This window comes from Stigmatopora nigra, chromosome 19 (assembly GCF_051989575.1).
Source record: "Stigmatopora nigra isolate UIUO_SnigA chromosome 19, RoL_Snig_1.1, whole genome shotgun sequence".
NCBI lineage: Eukaryota > Metazoa > Chordata > Actinopteri > Syngnathiformes > Syngnathidae > Stigmatopora > Stigmatopora nigra.
The window spans coordinates 2634728-2654384 of NC_135526.1; the positions used below are offsets into that span (position 1 = coordinate 2634728).

The 19657-nt window shown below is 39.5% G+C and overlaps 1 protein-coding gene across 3 annotated transcripts in view; it reads left to right on the forward strand.

The window, feature by feature from the left end:
* The window catches only part of tmem132e (transmembrane protein 132E), a 146016-nt gene that overhangs the window by 122857 nt on the left and 3502 nt on the right, over positions 1–19657 (forward strand). For all 3 annotated transcript variants that reach the window (XM_077739922.1, XM_077739923.1, XM_077739921.1), the window contains exons 4-8: positions 2444–2636; positions 6038–6181; positions 11655–11860; positions 15708–15987; positions 18349–18543. In XM_077739922.1, coding sequence (XP_077596048.1) covers positions 2444–2636; positions 6038–6181; positions 11655–11860; positions 15708–15987; positions 18349–18543 — 1018 coding nt within the window. The remainder of the gene's footprint in view (positions 1–2443; positions 2637–6037; positions 6182–11654; positions 11861–15707; positions 15988–18348; positions 18544–19657) is intronic.

Genomic DNA, 19657 nt, shown 5'->3' on the forward strand with positions numbered 1-19657 from the left:
ACATTTGTGAAAGACATTTTCAGTGTGGATTCCAGTCACTGTTGTCCATTTTTTGAAATAAATCAAAAAGCCAAAGGCAAAAACCCCATTTACTAGCTCCCAATCTCTAGTTCTCTAGTTCTTATTTTTGTCCTCTCTATGAGAACATGGACGAACTCATTGACTTCCAATGGCAGTCAATTAGAAGTCAAATTTCAGGTGAAACCTAACATTAGCTTTGCTTGTAATTTTCCTCTCCAGGATCCTTTTCTTAGACTAACAACAACGTTGCATTAAAGCTGATAATACTTAAATGCTCCACTTAGCTAGTACCGACAAACCCTATTCTCTTTTTATGATAAGGTCTCGTAAAAGACATTGTATTCTTTTTTTTCTCCACCCTCTTTCACGCTCGAGTAGCCTTTACGGGGAAAGCTTCGGGTGTTACGCTTGAATACTCGGATTCATAAACGCATCCGGAATACCTGTTTTTAAAAAATCCTCCAGGCAATTATTCCCAGTGTGTCCTCTTAAATTCCAGTCATATGTTAGGAGTATCACTAAATTCAATAAGTTTTGCGCTTTTGTCCTCTGCGTAACCCGCAAAAAAAGAGGAGGCAACGCATCTCACGGCCGATGACGAAGAGGTTGCGCTCCGACGATCTTCACTTCATTATTCTATTTTTTGCCTGACGTTTGCTCTTCATCACATCACACCCGCGGTTCATTTATCTTCTGTGACCTCTTTTTTTCTTCTTCTTCTTCGCCATGTAGCAGTTTCTCAACCCTTAATCTGTGTGGGCCGATATATTATTGATCGTGGTCAATGGCTGTTCCATATTAATAAAATAATAAAAACAGCCAACAAGGTCGTTATTTGGGGAGGGGGGTGTTATTTATATCGAAATAAAATGTCAACTTTTGTAGCTTATTTTTCAAAAAGTTAAGGCAGGGGGTCGGGAAGCTTTTTGAAAGAAAGAGCCGTAAACATATCCCAATTTCTAATGTTATTCCTTGAGAGCCATACTCACAATTTAAGAGTCAAAATACATGTAAATGTGCACATTTTTTGGGAGCATTTTCCAACTTTTTATGAACAAAAAGTCTCTGAATTATTACATTATTATTCTGTCGCTAATTAATGAATGTCAATGAGTTCGATGAGTATCAATGAGAGAGAGAGAATGGATGCAGAAGACTCATGAAAAAAAATGAATGCTTTTTTTGAAAGTTATTTTAATATTTCTTGATACATTCCTTTTTACTTGACTTTGTACTTTATACTTTTGACTTTAATGATGAGTGATGAGTATGTTAATACTTTTGTCCTTTTTTCTGTTTATGTTTCATATGTACTGTTAACGGATGCACTTTTTTAGTTGTATCCTATCTTGTGCTGACGAACGTCGTGCAAGTGACAAAACTATTTAACAAAATAATCTTGTTTTTTTTATTTAGTTTAAAATTATTTTTGTTGAAATACGTTAACCTTGATAACCTTTATTAGGTTCGAAAATCTCCTACACATGCGCCACAGATCAAGTGATAATTTCAACAAGGTCACCTTTTAATCCCCAAATCTTTTTTGGTCGTAATTGCAAGAAACAAACCGGCAGCATCGGAAGTGTGAGAGGATTTTTTGTTTCATCTATTAAATCATTATGTTCAGATTTTATCAACAGCGTCAAAATGTCAAGTGTGGGTAATTACATCGAGATGGAAAAGTAACTTTTTTTTCTCGGCCCGGGGGTCTTGTTGTCGACACATCTTCACCATGATTGTTGACGAATCCCGCCACAGTCTTCCCGAGGGTAGACCTCTTGCCGAAAACCCGACATTTTCATTAAAAGACGCTCACGTTGAAAGGCAGTCCATGACGGACTCCAGTTAAACGTCTGGCTTGGGTTTTATTGACACTTTTTTTTTTATTATATACGCCAGCGAACTCCAAGACGGGCAAAGTCAATTTGAACTCCTTTTTCTCACGTATACAGTCCAAGGGCGATGGTGGGGGGGAAAAAAGACAATCAATCGACACTGAGAAAATGGCCCGAACTGGCAATTATTTGCAAGTGAGAAGACCCAGCTAAAATTTGCAATCTCCACCAGTCTCGTTGGGGTCGGCGATTAAGGTGCGGTGATTGTTTATTGACGAGAGTTGTTTTCATTGGTGCACGAGGGTCCAGGTGAGCCGCTGATTAATTCCTGGACTTTTGATATGGTAGGCACTCTCGAACCAACAATGAAAAATGTCACTGTGTTCTTTTGTTTTCATTGGAAGTGATGTTTCAAGTCATTGGAATCTGGAATCAATCTAAAAGTGCCAAGTGCCAAGTCAAAAAATAGTTCTATCTAATCCAACGATATGTACCCATTTAAATGTTAAGACGTGAGCCCCTTAGAGGACAAGTGTGGACATTGCAGGGTGAATGGAGCTCACTGTGTGTTTTGTTTTATTATTCAGGGAGGTGGAGGGAAACGCTGAAGTGATGCAACTGGATTTTGAGATGGAGAACTTCACCAGCTTGTCTGTGACACGACGCATCAACTGGAACATCGATTACAAAGACCAGAGCCCCACCCTCGAGTCCGAGAAAGTGGTCACTGAGCTAACTGTGGTCCAGCGGGATATCCAAGCCATACTGCCCTTGGCCATGGTGAGTTCAACACCTATCATATCATATCAGACATGGATGACAGAAGACTAGAAATAAGAAAAAAAATGTATGTCCAGCTAAACAAATGTAATACTAGTAACATGAGTAGATATCCAATCCATTTGGTGTGTCGCGGTTGCAGTTGGTTTAAAAAAAAAATGTTGTATTGGTACAATATTGGGTGCTCGGATGTTTGGTTGCTGGTCTTTTAATATCTAAGTACTGTTGAAAACAGTGGATATTTAGATATTAAACTCACTCACATGAATATAATTTTGAGAGCTGGTTTCAACAGTACTTAGATATGAAACAGTACTTAGATTTTAAACAGTACTTAGAAATGAAACAGCACTTAGAGATGAAACAGTACTTAGAAATGAAACAGTACTGAGATATGAATTAGTACTTGGATATGAAACAGTACTTGGATTTTAAACAGTACTTAGAAATGAAACAGTACTTAGAAATGAAACAGTACTGAGATATGAATTAGTGCTTGGATATGAAACAGTACTTAGATTTTAAACAGTACTTAGAAATGAAACAGTACTTCGAAATGAAACAGTACTTAGAAATGAAACAGTACCAAACGTCCGGTCACGCAATTTTGGCATCTGTGACAACACTAAAAGTTAGTATACATAATGCAAAGTAACTTTTATAAACAAATTCCCTGTCAGGGTCGCAGAGTGCAGTATCCTATCCCAGCAGACTTCTGAGATGGCCCTGTGCAGTTTGTTGTTGTCCTTTCGTCATGCCAGTTTCACGGCCGTATCTAAGGTGTAAATCCCTCATAATGCTAGTTCTTTTTTTTTTTTTATTCATAGTGGTTACCACTCGCCTAGTGTCCTTGGAAAAGGATATTGTGTCCGTCTTCCGAATGTTGGCTTATTCTTTATTGGTAAAAATGCACGGTAGATTCATTTATATGCAGCAATGGCATGATACGCCTTTGGCATAACAACTTCACTTTTTCGGTCACTGTCATATTTCGTTTTTCTTGGGCTCATTGGCGCTTAGGAGGCATTTTCAAGGACGATTCTAAATTTTAAAAAGTGGGTTTGGGGTTAGTGTTTCTCCAAAGGTAATGTGCGCCATTCAAAATGTAATCCCAAGAAAACCCGCAAATCAGAAGACGCCGTCCTTTTCGGCCTTCTCATATTATTCAATGCGTCATTCTTCTTCTATGGTAACTGCCAATTTGTCATCCCATTTTCCGCTTGCGAGTTTCAGCATGAATGTTGACATTTTCATGTACTTTGTTATTTACTTAATATAAAAAAAACGACAATGTACTGAAGCTGCAAAGTGGCGAAAGATCACAGTATTCATGTATTTATTCATTCATGTTAATGTATTATCATTACAATTGTCAATAGTATTTACCCAACATAATTGGAAGGTAACACGAATACTTGTAGATTAGCATTGAAGTATTTTTTGTACTTGCACGGGCGCATACAGTGCAAAGAACGCTGGCAAGTCTCAGTGGGCGAAGCATTTTGACGCATTTGCATGCTTGCGAACACCACACAGCCCATTACACATTCTCCAAACGGAGTTGCACATCTGCCGCCAACATAAGGCTCTGGCCACGCAGCCGCCAGTCAGCATCTTCCTAGCCCCCCCTTGACATTTGGGGAATTAGCATGCGTCTTGTACGCCCATGCAAATTTTACACTCCACGCCGCCTTGACTTTTACTCGTAAGCCGGCGCCCTTGTTTTCCTCGCTTGCGTTCCCACCTGTTCCCGGCACGTTGTGGTGCTAGGGCGCATCTTTTGTCAAATTGTCAACAAGGCCAAGGCGAGTGAGTGCACCATTAGGTACCTTTTGCTGTGCTGGGTTTTTTTTTTTCTATGCTTGTTTAACAAGTAGTGATGTTCCAAATGAGGTGATCAGAAATCGGATCCGATTAGATTGAGGTGTATTTATGAACTTATTACACATCTATTCATGTCTAAAATGCCTTTCCTATTTCTGAATCCTCACCCTTTTGCTACTGTGACAATGAAATTTCCCAAATAGGGGATAAATAAAGCTATCCAATACAATCCAAATTGAACATAGGTGGACTGAGCTGGATTTAATAATTTATTAAACAAATTGATGAGGTCAGAAATGCAAAGTCAGGTGACTGGAACTCAGGTGCAATAAGATTGGACATATATAAGCACATATACATACACATACATATATAAGCACATATATACATACACATACATATATATACATACACATAGATGTACATGCATGCATACAACATGGAACAGGACGTTGACCTGGCGTATGTCGTCTTTACATCTGCTGTCTGTTTATCATAACGGCTTTTAATACATTCATTGTTTGCACATTTTACCATTAATGATTTTCCTAATCTCTTGTTTTGCCCACCCCTCCCTAACTTGATAATCACACACGTACACACACACACACCTCAATAAACGTTGGGGGAGGACAACACGACAACAGTCGAGCCGGGGCGATATTATCGATTGGTCGCACGGGGGAAAGAGTGGAGCGCCGTGACCTTATTCATCGATCGGTCACCGAGCGGCGGCTCTATTAACATAAGGGTGTCTTGACAGAGCGTTTGTTTATTACTTTGCTTCGTGGTATAGTCGGCGCAGGGACAAGTCGCCAATTTAATGGACTTGACTTGTTTGCTCCTGGAGTACTTCCTCCAAATAGACGCCATCGGGCTTAAGCTACATCCCACTGAAATGCTCTAATTACAATTTTAGAGGTGACACTTTTTTTTGGGAAGCTATTTGATTCTTTTTTTCTTGATAAAAATGTAAGGGAAAATACAGTCAAACTAAAATATGTATTATGATGATATAATATAATGAACAAAACCAAAATGTCAATGACATTAGATGAAAAGGTTACTGTCATTAAAAAAAAGGAAAGAAGTACATAAAAAAATGAATGCAAATGTGCAAGCCATATTGATGTTGAAGGAGAATACTGTCATTTTTAAAGCATTACATCTGTCCCATAATAACGATTTTAACAATTTAACATACACTTGATCTTAATAACTGTAAAACCTCAAGTTTATCATGTCAAATTTGAATTGAAAAAGTATCCCATGACTTCAAATTTACCATGTTATAATTTGATACAATTTTAAGACTAACATGTTAACATTACAAACCGTAAAATTGACCACTTTAAAAAGTGAAATTGATTGCCTCTTATCGTACATTTTTCCCCAGTCTAACAATGATATAGTTCTGTGTGATTTTTTTTTTTTTGAAGATGAAGAGCTTCTTTCAACTCCACCTTTTTCATGTCTATTTCCATCTAGATATCAATATATATATATTTGAAGTAGTTGATGAAATCCTCTGAAATGTGCCAGAAGTTTTAAAGACGCTCTTTCAATTATTCACACAGGACACAGAAATTATCAACACAGCCATCCTAACTGGTCGCACAGTGGCCATCCCCATCAAAATGGTGTCCATAGAGATGAACGGCGCCGTCACTGACGTGTCCGCATTTGTACAGTGCAAGTCAGCCAACGAGGACATCGTAAAGGTATGTCCGAAACCAAACTTTTTCCAACTACTCCCTTGCAGTCATCAGGATACTCAAATGGAGTTTAAATGGCCTAGAAATAAGAAAATCGTCCCCTTTCCCAGGAAAAAAAGGCAAATTTATAGCAAAGCCGACATTAAACAACATTCACTAATAAGCATTACATAGGAAATAGACCGAATTATTGCTTCCCTAAACCATTGTTTTACTGGTGATTCAGCACCATGGACAGCGGTCACATCTGTGTGACTTGAATTGCTGGGATCGGACGAAGTTTACCTACTGCTTTGCAGAGAACGCACATTGCATAATAGCACCCTTGGCAACTTTTCTAGTGAAGTCTCTTGAGTTTGTGTAGCAGCATCAGGGCTTTATTTGTGTCACAAAACGTATTTGAACTATTTGGATACAATCCACGCAGTACTTTTAAAATATTTTCATCCAAATGTTCATCTATTGTGTATTTCAGTGCCTTTAAACCCACTTTAAAGCCAGAAAAAAACTCATGATGTCCACTGAAGGATTCCACTTCCTAACTGTAATTATTTCAACGTGTAAAAGTATCCATTCAGCGCAGTACTTTTGGAGTTTTCATCCAAATATTAATCCGTGGCCAAAACATGCATTTTGCAATGTGAAAAGCACTTAAAAGTAGTCCGTACAGTATATTTCATCCAAAATAAAACTCTGGTTTTCGAGATATGGTTTCAAATCACAATAATATAGATACATGTATTCCTAAAAACTTTCTCTACATAGACTTAGATGTGTTCTGTCATAATCCCATGAGGGGAAAAAAGTCGTATTTTCTTCCCGACCACCGAGCAGCTGAGCCTAGTCTGTTCGAGGCCCCTAGTTTTCGACCGGGCGCTATAAACTCCGTCTCCCGCCTGGCCGTAGAAGTCAATTTGTGCCAAGTTAATCCGGTTACGTAGCCTCGGCACATGAGCGTAAACCTCCCCTTGCGGTGCCTCTTCTCAGCGTGTCTTCCTGATTTGATTCCTCAAATAAAATCAATAGTTCATAAAACACTGAGATACATCAATGCAGGAAGAGCAGTAAAAAGCTCCCCGATGTGCCTATCGGCCGCCTTGTCTCATGTAGTCCGGCCCTCATGCTGTTAACTTTAGTGCTATGTCTACAGGCGAACTAGGGAGCAAAAAAAGAAATGAAGTAAATAGAAAAAAGCTCTTCTAAGGATGCAGAGCTTCCATAGTGTCGTTTAGTTTTATTGACGGGTGGTGGCTTGTCAGCATGTGTTTCGTTTTGCCCAATCGATTGTTCGATCAGTGCCTAGTTGGAGAGTCAAAGGTAAAGTGGTAGATGAGCACTATAAAATCAGGAATATAACTCCAGTCTTGCAATTGGGAGACTTAAAAGTAGCATTCCTGTGCCTAGAAGTCAAATAATCTTCACACAATCTTCACTATTTCGCCACTGGGCATGTGAGAGTCCTGTGTCACATGGTCTTGAGCAATGATAGTGGATATATATATAAATATATATTTATATAATGCATTGCTGTGAAAAAAGATGTCATAAAGGTATTGCTTCACTATCAAGCCTCGTCTTGATCTCTATTGGAATCATCAAATAATCACCCTCCTCTTGTTTCCCCTCCAACGCTGAATTATTAATTGAAATGGATCTAGAAGGAGCTTTGGGGCCTACCGTCTCAGATTCATCCAGTGGTTAGGAGATGATTTTAGGATCTAATCTCCCGCAAATAGGAGACAGTCAGCCCAGACATCACTAGGGGACACATCATAACCAGTAAGGCAGTGAGGGGGGGTGGGACAGGACTGTTGTCAGGTAATATATCCCGTCTCTCCGCCATGAAGACAGGCTGGACAATCTGTCTTCTTGTTGGGTTAATGCAATTTTGCCGGAAGTTGACCTTACGTGGGCTTTACTGCGTTGCAAAGTCTGCTGATGCGTATCTAGATGATGCAGACTAAGATACGACGTAATTCACTGTGATGAGCGCAAAGCGCCTGATGGCCGGTCGGCCTTGGCACTAGAAATACTCCCCCTGGAGCTCCCGCGCCCATTTTCCGCTGATAAATTTGGTCTGCTAATTGCGAGTCGAAAGCTGTTAGCAAGTGCAGCGGGTGTTCCGCTCGCTGGGGTAGCTTTACAAGCACCCTCAACCCCCCCACCACCACCACCGCCACCACCTCGAACTCTCCGCCGCAGTGCTACTAATGCGCTGTGGCATCCGCCGCGGTGCCAGCAGATTGCTCAGGCGGGAACGCGTCACATTGTGTCGTATTTAACGCGGGATAAAAATGTGCCAGGGTTAATAAGGTCAACGTCACCCAAGGGCCTTTTTCACACGTAACATCAATCTAACCATTTGAGGAATGAAATGTCTGTTCTTCAAACTAGAGATACTTTATTGCCATGCCGATATCAATCTTCTCTCACAAGATACTGTCATCGTCAAATACATTTTGGCAGCAATCTGTCAAAATGTGGAGGAAAAACTCCAAGTTGGCCCTGAGAGAACCGCTTCAATCTACAGTTTGTCCGCTGCATTCCAAAGCATTTTTTTGGGGGGGACTTTTGTAGTTTTGTTAAAAAAAAAGCCATCGCAAACTGAAAAAGCCATTTTGGACTGAGATAGCAGACTTCCAGTTCATTTCAAGTATGATTTTATGAGACTTTTTTCTGGTATATACTGAGTTTTCACTCAAATTTGAAGCTAAAATATTAGTCATTTTGTTGGTCAATTTTTCAGAGCTTCATGCCAACTACAAATATTTTTTTGGGGCTCACCTGCTTGGTATTTTCACACCTTTCCATGGACTTTAACGTCCAAATGCCCGTGGCCACCGTCAGTAGTACTTTTGCGACTGAATGAGAACAAAACCCCTTACAGCAGTTTCCCTCTCTCCCAACTTTTTTTTTTACTTCATTTTCCCAGGCTAGCAGATTATCTTCAGCCTCATTAATCCGAGTAACAAGAGGCTAATATACGTGTAAGTGTGTGTGTGTGTGTGTGTGTGTGTGGGCCGCTTAGACTAGCCGGCTAAATTAGCTCGCATCCGTTTAACACACATCCATCACGGTGGCGAAAGCTCCTTAACGGCAACGCCGTGCCTGCTAATACCGAGCCATGTGTCAGCTTTCATTCCATTTAACACGCCGTCGCTGAGGAGAGAAAAAAAAAAATACTAACCCCGCCACCACCGCAGGGCGGGCAATTAATCAGGGGACGTCGGAATATGAGAAGAGATGATGGCGCTTTCTTGTTCCCACATATCATTCATGTGGCATTCATTTGTGACACGTCCTTACAAATTGAAGGCGATTAGGCCTGTTTGTGTGTGTGTATTTGTGTGTGTATGTGATCTACTTCAATGATAGCAGGTAATTAAAGGGCGGCAGCATCTGGACACTCCCACCTTTTAAAGAACGGCTGTCCTGGTCAGATCTTTCTAGGCTAAAAAAAAAAAAAACAATCTCATTAAGGACTGGTATTTGTAATCGAAGCGTCTGCAGCTTTTATTTTTTACTTATTTTAGTCCATTTTACTCATTTTAGTCCATTTATATAGTTGGGTAACCCCTTTCTATTCAATTTATCACAAAAGTCCAACTCCAATTCCATCTAAATCATTTTTTTCGGTGACAAAAGTGTATGCGCTAGGTTCAGGTAGTCGGCATTGGTAACGACCGCAGGCGTGAGATGTGACGGGGTGAGACAAGGTCTTATCTTTTCTTGCTTTCACATGGCATCTGTGAGTCATTGCGCCTTAGGAAAGTGGCATGGGGGAGGTCTACGACAGCAGTGTGGGATGGGACGTGTTAGCTTATCTTATATTGATATGTGCACACTACTGCATGAATCAAGAGTAGATTTTCATTCCCGTTCCATCGAGTCCCGATGTTTTGCAGGTTTTTTTTTCCCCCAACCCTTCAAAATGTTGTACCAATGCGCAAGTACTATTTTTATTTACCTATTTCATTGCCTCCAAATATTTTGACATGTTTTCCTGTCACATAATGCATTTATTTTGATATTTATTTAAGTCTGATATTTATATTTGCATTCATGCTGGAGGCTATCCCAGCTAAGGGAGGACACACTGATTTGGTGGCCAGCCAATCAATCATAATCAACTGTAAATCATAACATGAGGAATACACTATGTATACATGCCATAATCCATTTCAAGGAAATGCCTCTCATCCTAATTTTTCATAACGGGGAGAGCTGCTCAAAAAGAAAAAAATATGCTCTAGTTTGCACCAATTGGAGTGGAAGGAATATAAAACAACACAACACTGTTTTTAACTGTTTTTGGGGGGGACTCATTGAACTCATTGGTTAGTTTATCTGCACCTTTGTCCTCCACAACTACAGATGAAGCCTTCCAGGAAATCTTGGTTCCTGGCTCTAAAAAAAAACTTTGAAACAATTACTACATTTGGAGCTTGATTAATGATTGTGGCTGAACAACCTGATCCAAAAGCATAGCTTTCACTTTTTGCTACAGTATATTTATCAAAGCTGCCATCCCCCATCCCATACATTCCTTGGGCTTCCCCGCGGTCCTCTTCCAGCCCTGACAAATGACCCCACAACTACTGTACAGTAACTGGAGATGGATATTGAACTGTCAAGTGTATTTCCCTTGCATGAAGGTCTTATATTAATTAACAGAGGCTTGGTTATCAACCAATCCCACTCAATATCACAGGACAAAGTTACTCGTGGCATTAATGGATAATGAATAATGATCAACCATGTAAGTGAGATACTTCTAATGTACTTCAACACCTGTTCCTCTCCGCAATGGTGTTTTTTTTTGTGTCTGTATAGGGGCCTTTTCTGCACATCACACTTTTTTTCTCGGTTATGTTGATTCAAAAACATTTGCATAGAAGACAACAGGGGCGGGAAACAAGGTGACACACATACGGGTCCTACGTTCAATATCCCGGTTTCGCCCTGTAAACTCTTATGATCCGCCTCGCCCGACCTTGAGGATACAGGCGGATTTTATTATCCTGCTACCCCATATGGATACCGATACCCCCCATCAAGGAGATTTTTTTTCTTTTTTTGTCATAGTGAGTTATTAGTTTTGATCGATTTCCCAAAAAAAAAGTGGTGCGGGTGAGATATTTAATATAATATTCTGGTACATAAAGCAGGAATGCTAAAATACTATAAAAATCTTTTTTCTAGTCTTGAAGAAAATGAAGTGAGCATTCTTTGGTCTTAATTACCTCATGCCAAATGATACACAAATGAAACATACACCTTTTCTGTGTTCCTGCTGGCTAATGTTATGCCATGCCATATATTTGCTGTAGAGTCAACCTTGAAAAAGCAAATAAACTCTAGCATTGACAGCCTTCCATGTACCACCCGCCCGCTCCATAAATCACGCCTAAAGCTGAAATGACCATTACCATATAGACCTATACTCTTTACCTTGACTTTCCCCCCGTTCTGTGTGCAGGTCTCCATGAATTGCGACTACGTTTTCGTCAATGGCAAGGAGACGCGAGGCTCCATGAATGCCAGGGTCATCTTCAGCTATGAGCATCTGAGTGCTCCCCTGGAGCTCACAGTCTGGGTGCCTAAGCTCCCCCTGTGGGTGGAACTGTCTGATAACAACTTGAGCTTCATCAAAGGATGGAGGGTCCCCATTCTGCCTGACCGCAGGTAAGGGTCTTACACACACACACACACACACACACACACACACACACACATAGTCGCCTTCAAACCCAGAACGATGAGGCAGACGCACTAACCACCGGGCTGGGCCGCATGACAAGATGATAATCATAAAAATGAAAGATTGGGGCTGCTGATTTTTTTTTTTCTGGATAAGCGCTGCACTAAATATGAAATTATGCCATTAAGGCCATTCAAAATGTTGTTTATCTTAATGAGTATTTTATTTTTTTTAAACCCACACATTTATAGGCCGAAAAATGCACAAAAGCGACAGTAAAATTGAAGTCCCTTCTACACACACAAAAGCGCACATATACATATGATATAGTTTTAAGTCGATTTGTACTGTTTTAAATAGTATTTCAAAGAATTTCACTCTTTTGCATCCTAAACCAACACCCACACACACACACATTCGCATTTCTTAGTTTTTTTTGTTAGTATACTGTTTCCTTTAGTAATTTATTCATTCATTTAGTCAGACTATCTTGGATTTGGGGGTTACACCCATGGTGGACAATTTGTATGCAGGCGCCAAGGTTATATTTTTATGGCGGTACAACCAGTCCAAAGAACTGGAATGCTGCATTAAATGTTGGATGCTCACTTTCTGGATCAATAGAAGTGTCTGAAATCCATTGATTGTTGCATCGAAGCACAAACGAGGCCTGATAAAAAAAACAAATATGCGCTTGTGTTACAACGTGCAGACAAACAGCTGGATCAAATGACCTCTAGTTTTCCATTTTGGCTTCACTGCAAATAGATAAAGGCCATCATGTCCTGTTCATTTGCATTTGTTTATAGAATATAATCAAATCCTGTCCGTGTTGCTGTGAGAAAAACAGGGCCAGAAACAAAGTGGCAGCAAATCATGGCAACCATCATAATATTAAGGATTTACAGCAAGAAGGTCCAAACTATGGCTTGTGGGCCAACTGCAAACAGTTGCCCTCTTTTTTTATTGGCCCCCCATTACATATTGAAACATAATTAAATATCGGCCACGCAAGAAGCTTGAGTTCTATTGAACTACTCACCTTTGATACTAGATGGTGCTATTCACTTAAGTCAATGCGGGCCGATACAGTCCTGACGACTTTCGATTTATCTGAAAGCCTGCCTTCCGAAAATATTTGCAGTTTGGACACTGCTTTACAGTGTCTGACTACCTTCAAAACACATATTCCCCGGAACTTGAATTGATTGGCACTGATTATTGAAAGAGCATTGGCCTTGTTAGAGTGAAAAAAAAACCCTTGAAAGGGTCTTTGTCGGTCTTGTTTTGTTCCAATTAGACGGAACATGGCACAGAGATGTAGCCTTGCCAAAGAAGGCTCTCAGGTGCAATTTCATCAGGTTTGTGGTGGCCACACACTCAGGCATCTCCCCACACCTAACCCCGTTAGTCACTGTGGCCGAGATGGAGACTTCATTAGCGTCGTGAGGACAACTACCCGAGGCTTGTCAGAACAAAGAAGGGTTTTTCCACACCTCGGCGGGGATGATGAGAGTTTTGCTCAATACATTTGATATTGAGGACCCTTTTTTTTCTCTCTCTCTCAATGGCAGTCATTTAACTTGAGTGTGCTTGTGTTTTTTTTTTCTTTACATCAATGGTTGAAGATGAATTCCTTTATGCTAGCTTGTGCAATTGAAGGCAAGATATGTTGCTTTGTTGATCTTCCAAAGACTTACTTGAAACATAGGACAAATTAAGTCGCTTGGGTCGTAATTTATTGGCAGACATAGACAGCCATTGACATCCAATTCATTCTTTCAATGCCACTGATGATGATTTTTCTTTTAATTCTGTCAATTCAAGCGTTTTTATCACTGAAGGTAGCTTAATAAAATTAATAGAGGACCATCTTAAAATGATTTATTTGTTAAATACAAGATTAAATCAGGTTTGAAATGTAATTGAAGTATTAAATCATTGACTACCATTTTATACAGATAGATATCCACTTCGTTTTGACTTGAAGTGGACTAGGATTGGCTACCAAGAAGGCTGACCTAAAGTTAGCTGGCATTAGCTCCAGCACCCCTAGGAAAGGGGTTTTGAAAGATAAATGAACAAGATTACTAATGGATAGGGTGTATATCTCTCTCAATGGCAGTGAATAAGTTTACAAAAGCAGCCAATAGGAGATTGAAACTCATTGAATGCCTTTGACGCGTATAGAAGTCAAAGAAGCCGTCCTCCGATGACTAACGGCTGTCCTGACGACAAACGAGCCCGTAACACTTCATTTAGGGGATACTTAACGGCGCCGCGCTTGGCTGCCGTCCTCGCCGCCGGAGTACATCATCCACCACGCAAAGTACTTCAACACGCGCTGAATGCAAACGCCACGTTTAAGGAGCTGGCTAAGGGACGAGGGGGGGATGTTGGAGGGGAGTTCAATAGACCTTGGGTGCCTACAAAACATATTGCAAAGGCTCCAATCTCTCTTTTTTTTTACGTTTTAACTTGTCTATCCAGTCAGTCAACTGCCATTTATGGTCGCAGAGTGCCTTTCAGAATAATTCATAATACCCGAGATTAGTAAGCACCATATGGAAAACATTAGTTATAGCTTTACCCCTGTCAGTTGTATTATTAAAAAAAAAAAAAGACACTGTAAATTTGGAAAATATAATATTCACCATGAAATTCTATTTATGATAAAGTATGGCAAAAATTGTTATTTTGTTTAAAAATAAATGTGTATTTGAAAAAAGGAATCATTTGAAAAGAAATGCAGTAGAAAGAATAAGAATTTTAGGATAAGAATGTTGTTATATGAACAAACTAATCATTTTAAAAGAATAAATATTCTATAAAGGTGATAAATCACGCATTTTATAACAATTCCAACTTAACCAAGAATAAAGAAGGAAAAAAAAAAACAAGAAACATTGCAACTCCCCAAAATATCACAATGGAACCCAATTTACACTGTAATTTTATCATTATCTCACTGGATTGGACGTTTATTGCTGTTGATGGCAGCTTCTTTCTTCCAGTCAGATTCCACTTGACTATAGTCAGTCAGACTAGACGGGAGCTCAATTGGATAAGACAGAATTCATCTGGCCAAGGAACAATATCAACCTTACTAAAACTAAACTGCAGCCTGAGTGCTTTCTGTCTCTGTCAGAGAAGAAGTAGCGCCTCCGTGTCTGCGTTTTATTTCTCCCCTTCTTGACTCTCAAGTGGTCCGCTAAACTCACTTATACCTGAGCGTACAGTGGCCTTGGGGCTCTTGTTTGACTGGCACGAGACATTACGCAAATCCCAGATGACAGTCAGGCGCGCGCTGTAAATGGATTAAATGGATGTGGATTAAGATTTGAGTTGGAAATGCTGGAAAGAAATTTCAAAAAGTTTATTTCAGAATTAGATTTTTTTTTCTAGCCCATACAGGCAACCCATTTAACCCATTTGCTAACCATTGATGGGGCTAGATGTCCATCCATTCCAGTTTAACCGGGAGGGGCATCCATAGTAACACTTGAAATGAGAAATGAAGTATTATTGTGGTTGTAATCAATATTTTTTCTGTTTTGTATTCATTCAATTTAATTTAAACAAGATTGTGTTGACCTTTCTCTCCATTTCAAAATGAAATACATTAAAATTATTGTTATTTATATACCATATTTTCACTACTATAAGTCGCACCCTCAATGAATGACACATTTTAATTTTTTTCCACTGGATCATAAATGTAAGACTTTTAAGTGCGCTTTATAGTCGTGAAAATACGGTACGAGTTTGACAGACTATATAAGACTATTATTGTCTCTAATGATATATTATCATTTTGAAATCCTATCAAAGGAGTGCAAGGGACAGCGATGCAGACGAAGACGAGGACGACCGCCGTGTAAGCCGTGGCTGCACGCTACAGTACCAACGGGCGCTGGTTAAAGTATTGACGCAGTTCCACACTACGTCCAGTGAAGGCACCGACCAAGTCATCACCATGCTGGGGCCTGACTGGCGGGTGGATGTCACCGACCTGGTGCAGGACTCGCTCAAGGTGGCCGATCCACGAGTTGCCGAACTGGTGGACAGGACGGTTCTTGTGGGCCTGGAGCAAGGATCCACCGTCTTAAAGGTTAGACAATGTTTTTTTTGTCTTTCTTTGTTTTTTCCTACACGGGCCATGTCGTCAAATTGATTGACGGCTGTTTTGTGAAGCCGAATGACCATTGCGAGCCTTCCACGCTATTAACCTCAAGGTTAAAAACCGGCGTCAATGAGACAGGGTCGAGGTTCCTCCGTTAAAGCGGGCGTCACCGGTTACGATGGCTGCCGAGCTGATTTACAGACACGTGGACGCTCTTTTTTTTTTTGGCGGGCAGGGAAAGTTAAGCTAAAGTTGGGATGAGGGTGACGAATGGCGCTTTAATGGCGTCAGGGGCGAATGCGCCTGCCTGATGGATGGACGCCAGAAACGAGCAGGAAAGATACAAGGCGCCCATTCCTCATCCTAAACGAGTAATTGATCATTTGCAATCTTGCCAAGGCTCTGTGGAATCTGCAAGCAGATGTAGCTCACCCACATTGAGGGATCAATGGCGTACGTGTTCACGCCGTATGCCATTATTGGATTGGCGTGCTAACAACAGCCCGGAGACCAGTCGAAAATCCTTTTGGTGCTTCTCTATTGGAAAGGAAAATTCAAGAAAGGGAGCAAACTGTCATGAATTTCTTATCTTTTAAATCTTGTAAATGGCCCTCAAATAGTTGATTCAAACCTAAATGACTTTTTGTAATGATTGATTTTTTTGGAACTGGTATTGAAGGCTCTTTTTTTCTTCCCAGTCAAAAGGAATCTCCGTCAAGGGCAACTTAAAAGTGATAAAATTAAGTCTTATTTTAAGAAACAGTAGTTAAGCATCCTCATAATCAATGTTACTGAAAATAGATGATTCAGTCCCAGTCCTTGCAGTTGAAATTAATTTGATTTGTCGTTTTTTTTTTACTGTAAATGGTAGCCATTGACTTGAAGGGTTTAGTGGAATATTTATACTAATTTTCATAATCCTGTATATGGAATTTCACCTCTTTTTTTAGCATCAACTTATTGAACATATTCAATATATTTATATTGTTTGACAAAACATACTAACATTTAAATTGTGTATACACTATCCTTTTTGCCCCGCCTCCTCACTGAGTTTCTAATACAAACTATCGATGGTAGTTTTTTATTCCTTTTATGAGTAGTATCTCGTGTCAGCTGTCTACTCGTATATCAAAATGTGTCTTGTATCTCAAGATAAATATTTGCCCCAAATTTTACTCGTATCTCAAATTGCTCGTATGTCGAGGTACCACTGTATATATATATTTTTTTGTATTGCTTAGTGGGTAAAGTCAATTTGAACTGATATTGACAAGTTTTTCTTCAAACAATAAGTCAAAAAACTTGTTTAAAAAATGTTTCGAACCATAAAAAGTAGTCTAAAATAGTTCTTTCCATTAGTTTCGTATATATGGTGTCGTGGTGCGTGTAGAAGCCAAATGCTACATTTAACATTTTAATTTGTCTTTTTGCCCATCCGTGCTTTTAATATGCTTTGCCAGCTCCTTGACGTTCATGCATCATCATCGTAAATAACGTCTTGGAAGCGACTTGAGCCGCCCCATCGCGCCTCAATTGCATATGCATGTTGTGGTGATGGATTCATGGGCCACAAATTCAGTGGCTGCTGAGGCCTTACAGGAAAGAAAGTTTGAAATGAAGGCTAACAGAGGTGAAAACCTTCGGGGGTTGACGGAGAGAACCAATCGATTCATGCTAAAAAAAATGGAGGGGGTGATTTTAAATGGCTGTTTGTGTGCTATCCAAATTTTGATATATATATATATATCGTCTTTCTTGGCTATGAGAAATTATTGAGCATGCATTGAATGGAAAAAAAAATCTATAATGCTAAAAATTGCTGTATAAGAATTTGGGAAAAAAAATACATCATTGGCTTTCATCTGTGCCATTGCCAACAACTAAAACGGAATAAAGTCCAGTTTGGTCATTTATTAGAGCCCCAAAATCCATGTTGAATATCATAGGAAAGAAAACATTAAGAATAAAATTGCAATATTTTGATCTTATATTTTCCAATAAGGTGGACGTGTGGATAGCATGAGCCTTTACAGTTCTGAGTTCGATCCCGGGTCCATCCTCACGGTGTAGTTTGCATGTTCTCCCTGGTCTTGTATGGGTTTTCTTAGTATACTCTGCCTTCCTCCCACATCCAAAAGTACACTGGTTGAACACTGTAATAGGAACTGGAATTAGGGTCCAATACTAAAGTTCTAATATTCCAAAAAAAAAAAAAAACTAAAAGTTAGAAAGTACAATTTTTTTGTCAACAGATCAGAATTGACAATGTTAGGGTCATATTTTCCCATTATATGAACCAAAGTGGTTTGTAAATTGAGTTAAATGTGTGTGTGTGTGTCCCCACAGGTGGACTCCCCTCTGGCTGTGGATGCGGCGCTGGGCCAGGCGGCTTTCTCCGTTACCGACGACAAAGTTTCCATCAGTCAACTGCGCGTCCACGCCATTTCAGGTTTGAGCCTGTCGCTGCAGCCCAGCCCCGGTAACAGCCACACCACGGTCGCCAAGGCGACCGGACTCCAGACGCTCGGTGCTCCCAAGCAGGTAAGCCCAATGTACACATTGCGTTGCGCCGGTTTGGTTCGCGGTGTTATGAATTCCTAAAAATAATGTGGCTGGAATATTTTTCTGTCATGTGGGAAATATGTTTTTGAAGTAAGAAATGATGATGAGGAGGGAAAAAAAAGTCTTGATTTATTTTATTTTTTTGCCTTTGATGTTCTGTAATCAAAGCTTTTGGTAAAATGAAAATATATTGCATTGGAATTGAATAGTGAATTTAGGGCAAAGAGTCATTTTCATAAAGTTATTGGAAAAAATAAGAAGGAATATATACTCTAGAAAAATAGATTTGCCCCTCTCAAAAAGAATTTAATATGGAGATATACAATTATAAGTCAATCTTAATATTAAGTATGATACTTTTTTGCAATAACATTTAAAAAGCATTCCATCATCAAAAATTGAATAATTGTAACATATAAATATAAAGTTTCTTTTATAGTTTAGCTGTTGCATATTAATTTAATGTAACATTGAAATATAGGAAGATAATGTGAATTTAATGAAAAGGGAAATAATATACCGGATATATTTTGTACCCTTATGAAAATAAAGTTATAATTCTAAAAGAAATATTTTTACTAGTGTTGAAATATGATAAGAATATTTATTTATATACATGAGAAAATGTCCCAATATTAAGAGAAAATATGTTGTTAGTTTACTAGTATCAATCTGTCAGACAATTTGAAAATAGCACTTCATGTGAATAGAATTGGAATGAAGATGTGTTCACATATAAATTATAAATAGTTTATTCCTCACGAGGCTGCAGAAGTAATTGGCAGCCATTTATCACCTCAAGCCACGTGTTTGAAATGGAACAACACATTGGCATGTATGCAAACACACACACACACACTGACAGGTATTTAATTCCCATTTTGCATGCTTTCTGCCTGTTGGCCACCTTGAAATGTAATTATTGCTATGTATTGTTTTAAGTGCTCCCCCAGGCAATGAAAGTCGGTCACTGGGTCCTCCCAAAGGATTTCTGCAGCTATTTAAAGCCTTTTTTTGATTGTGCGCACAAATTTCCCGATGGTCTTTGCAACACCTGGAAAGAGTAGAAGTGGTTTATTAACAATTGCGCAAG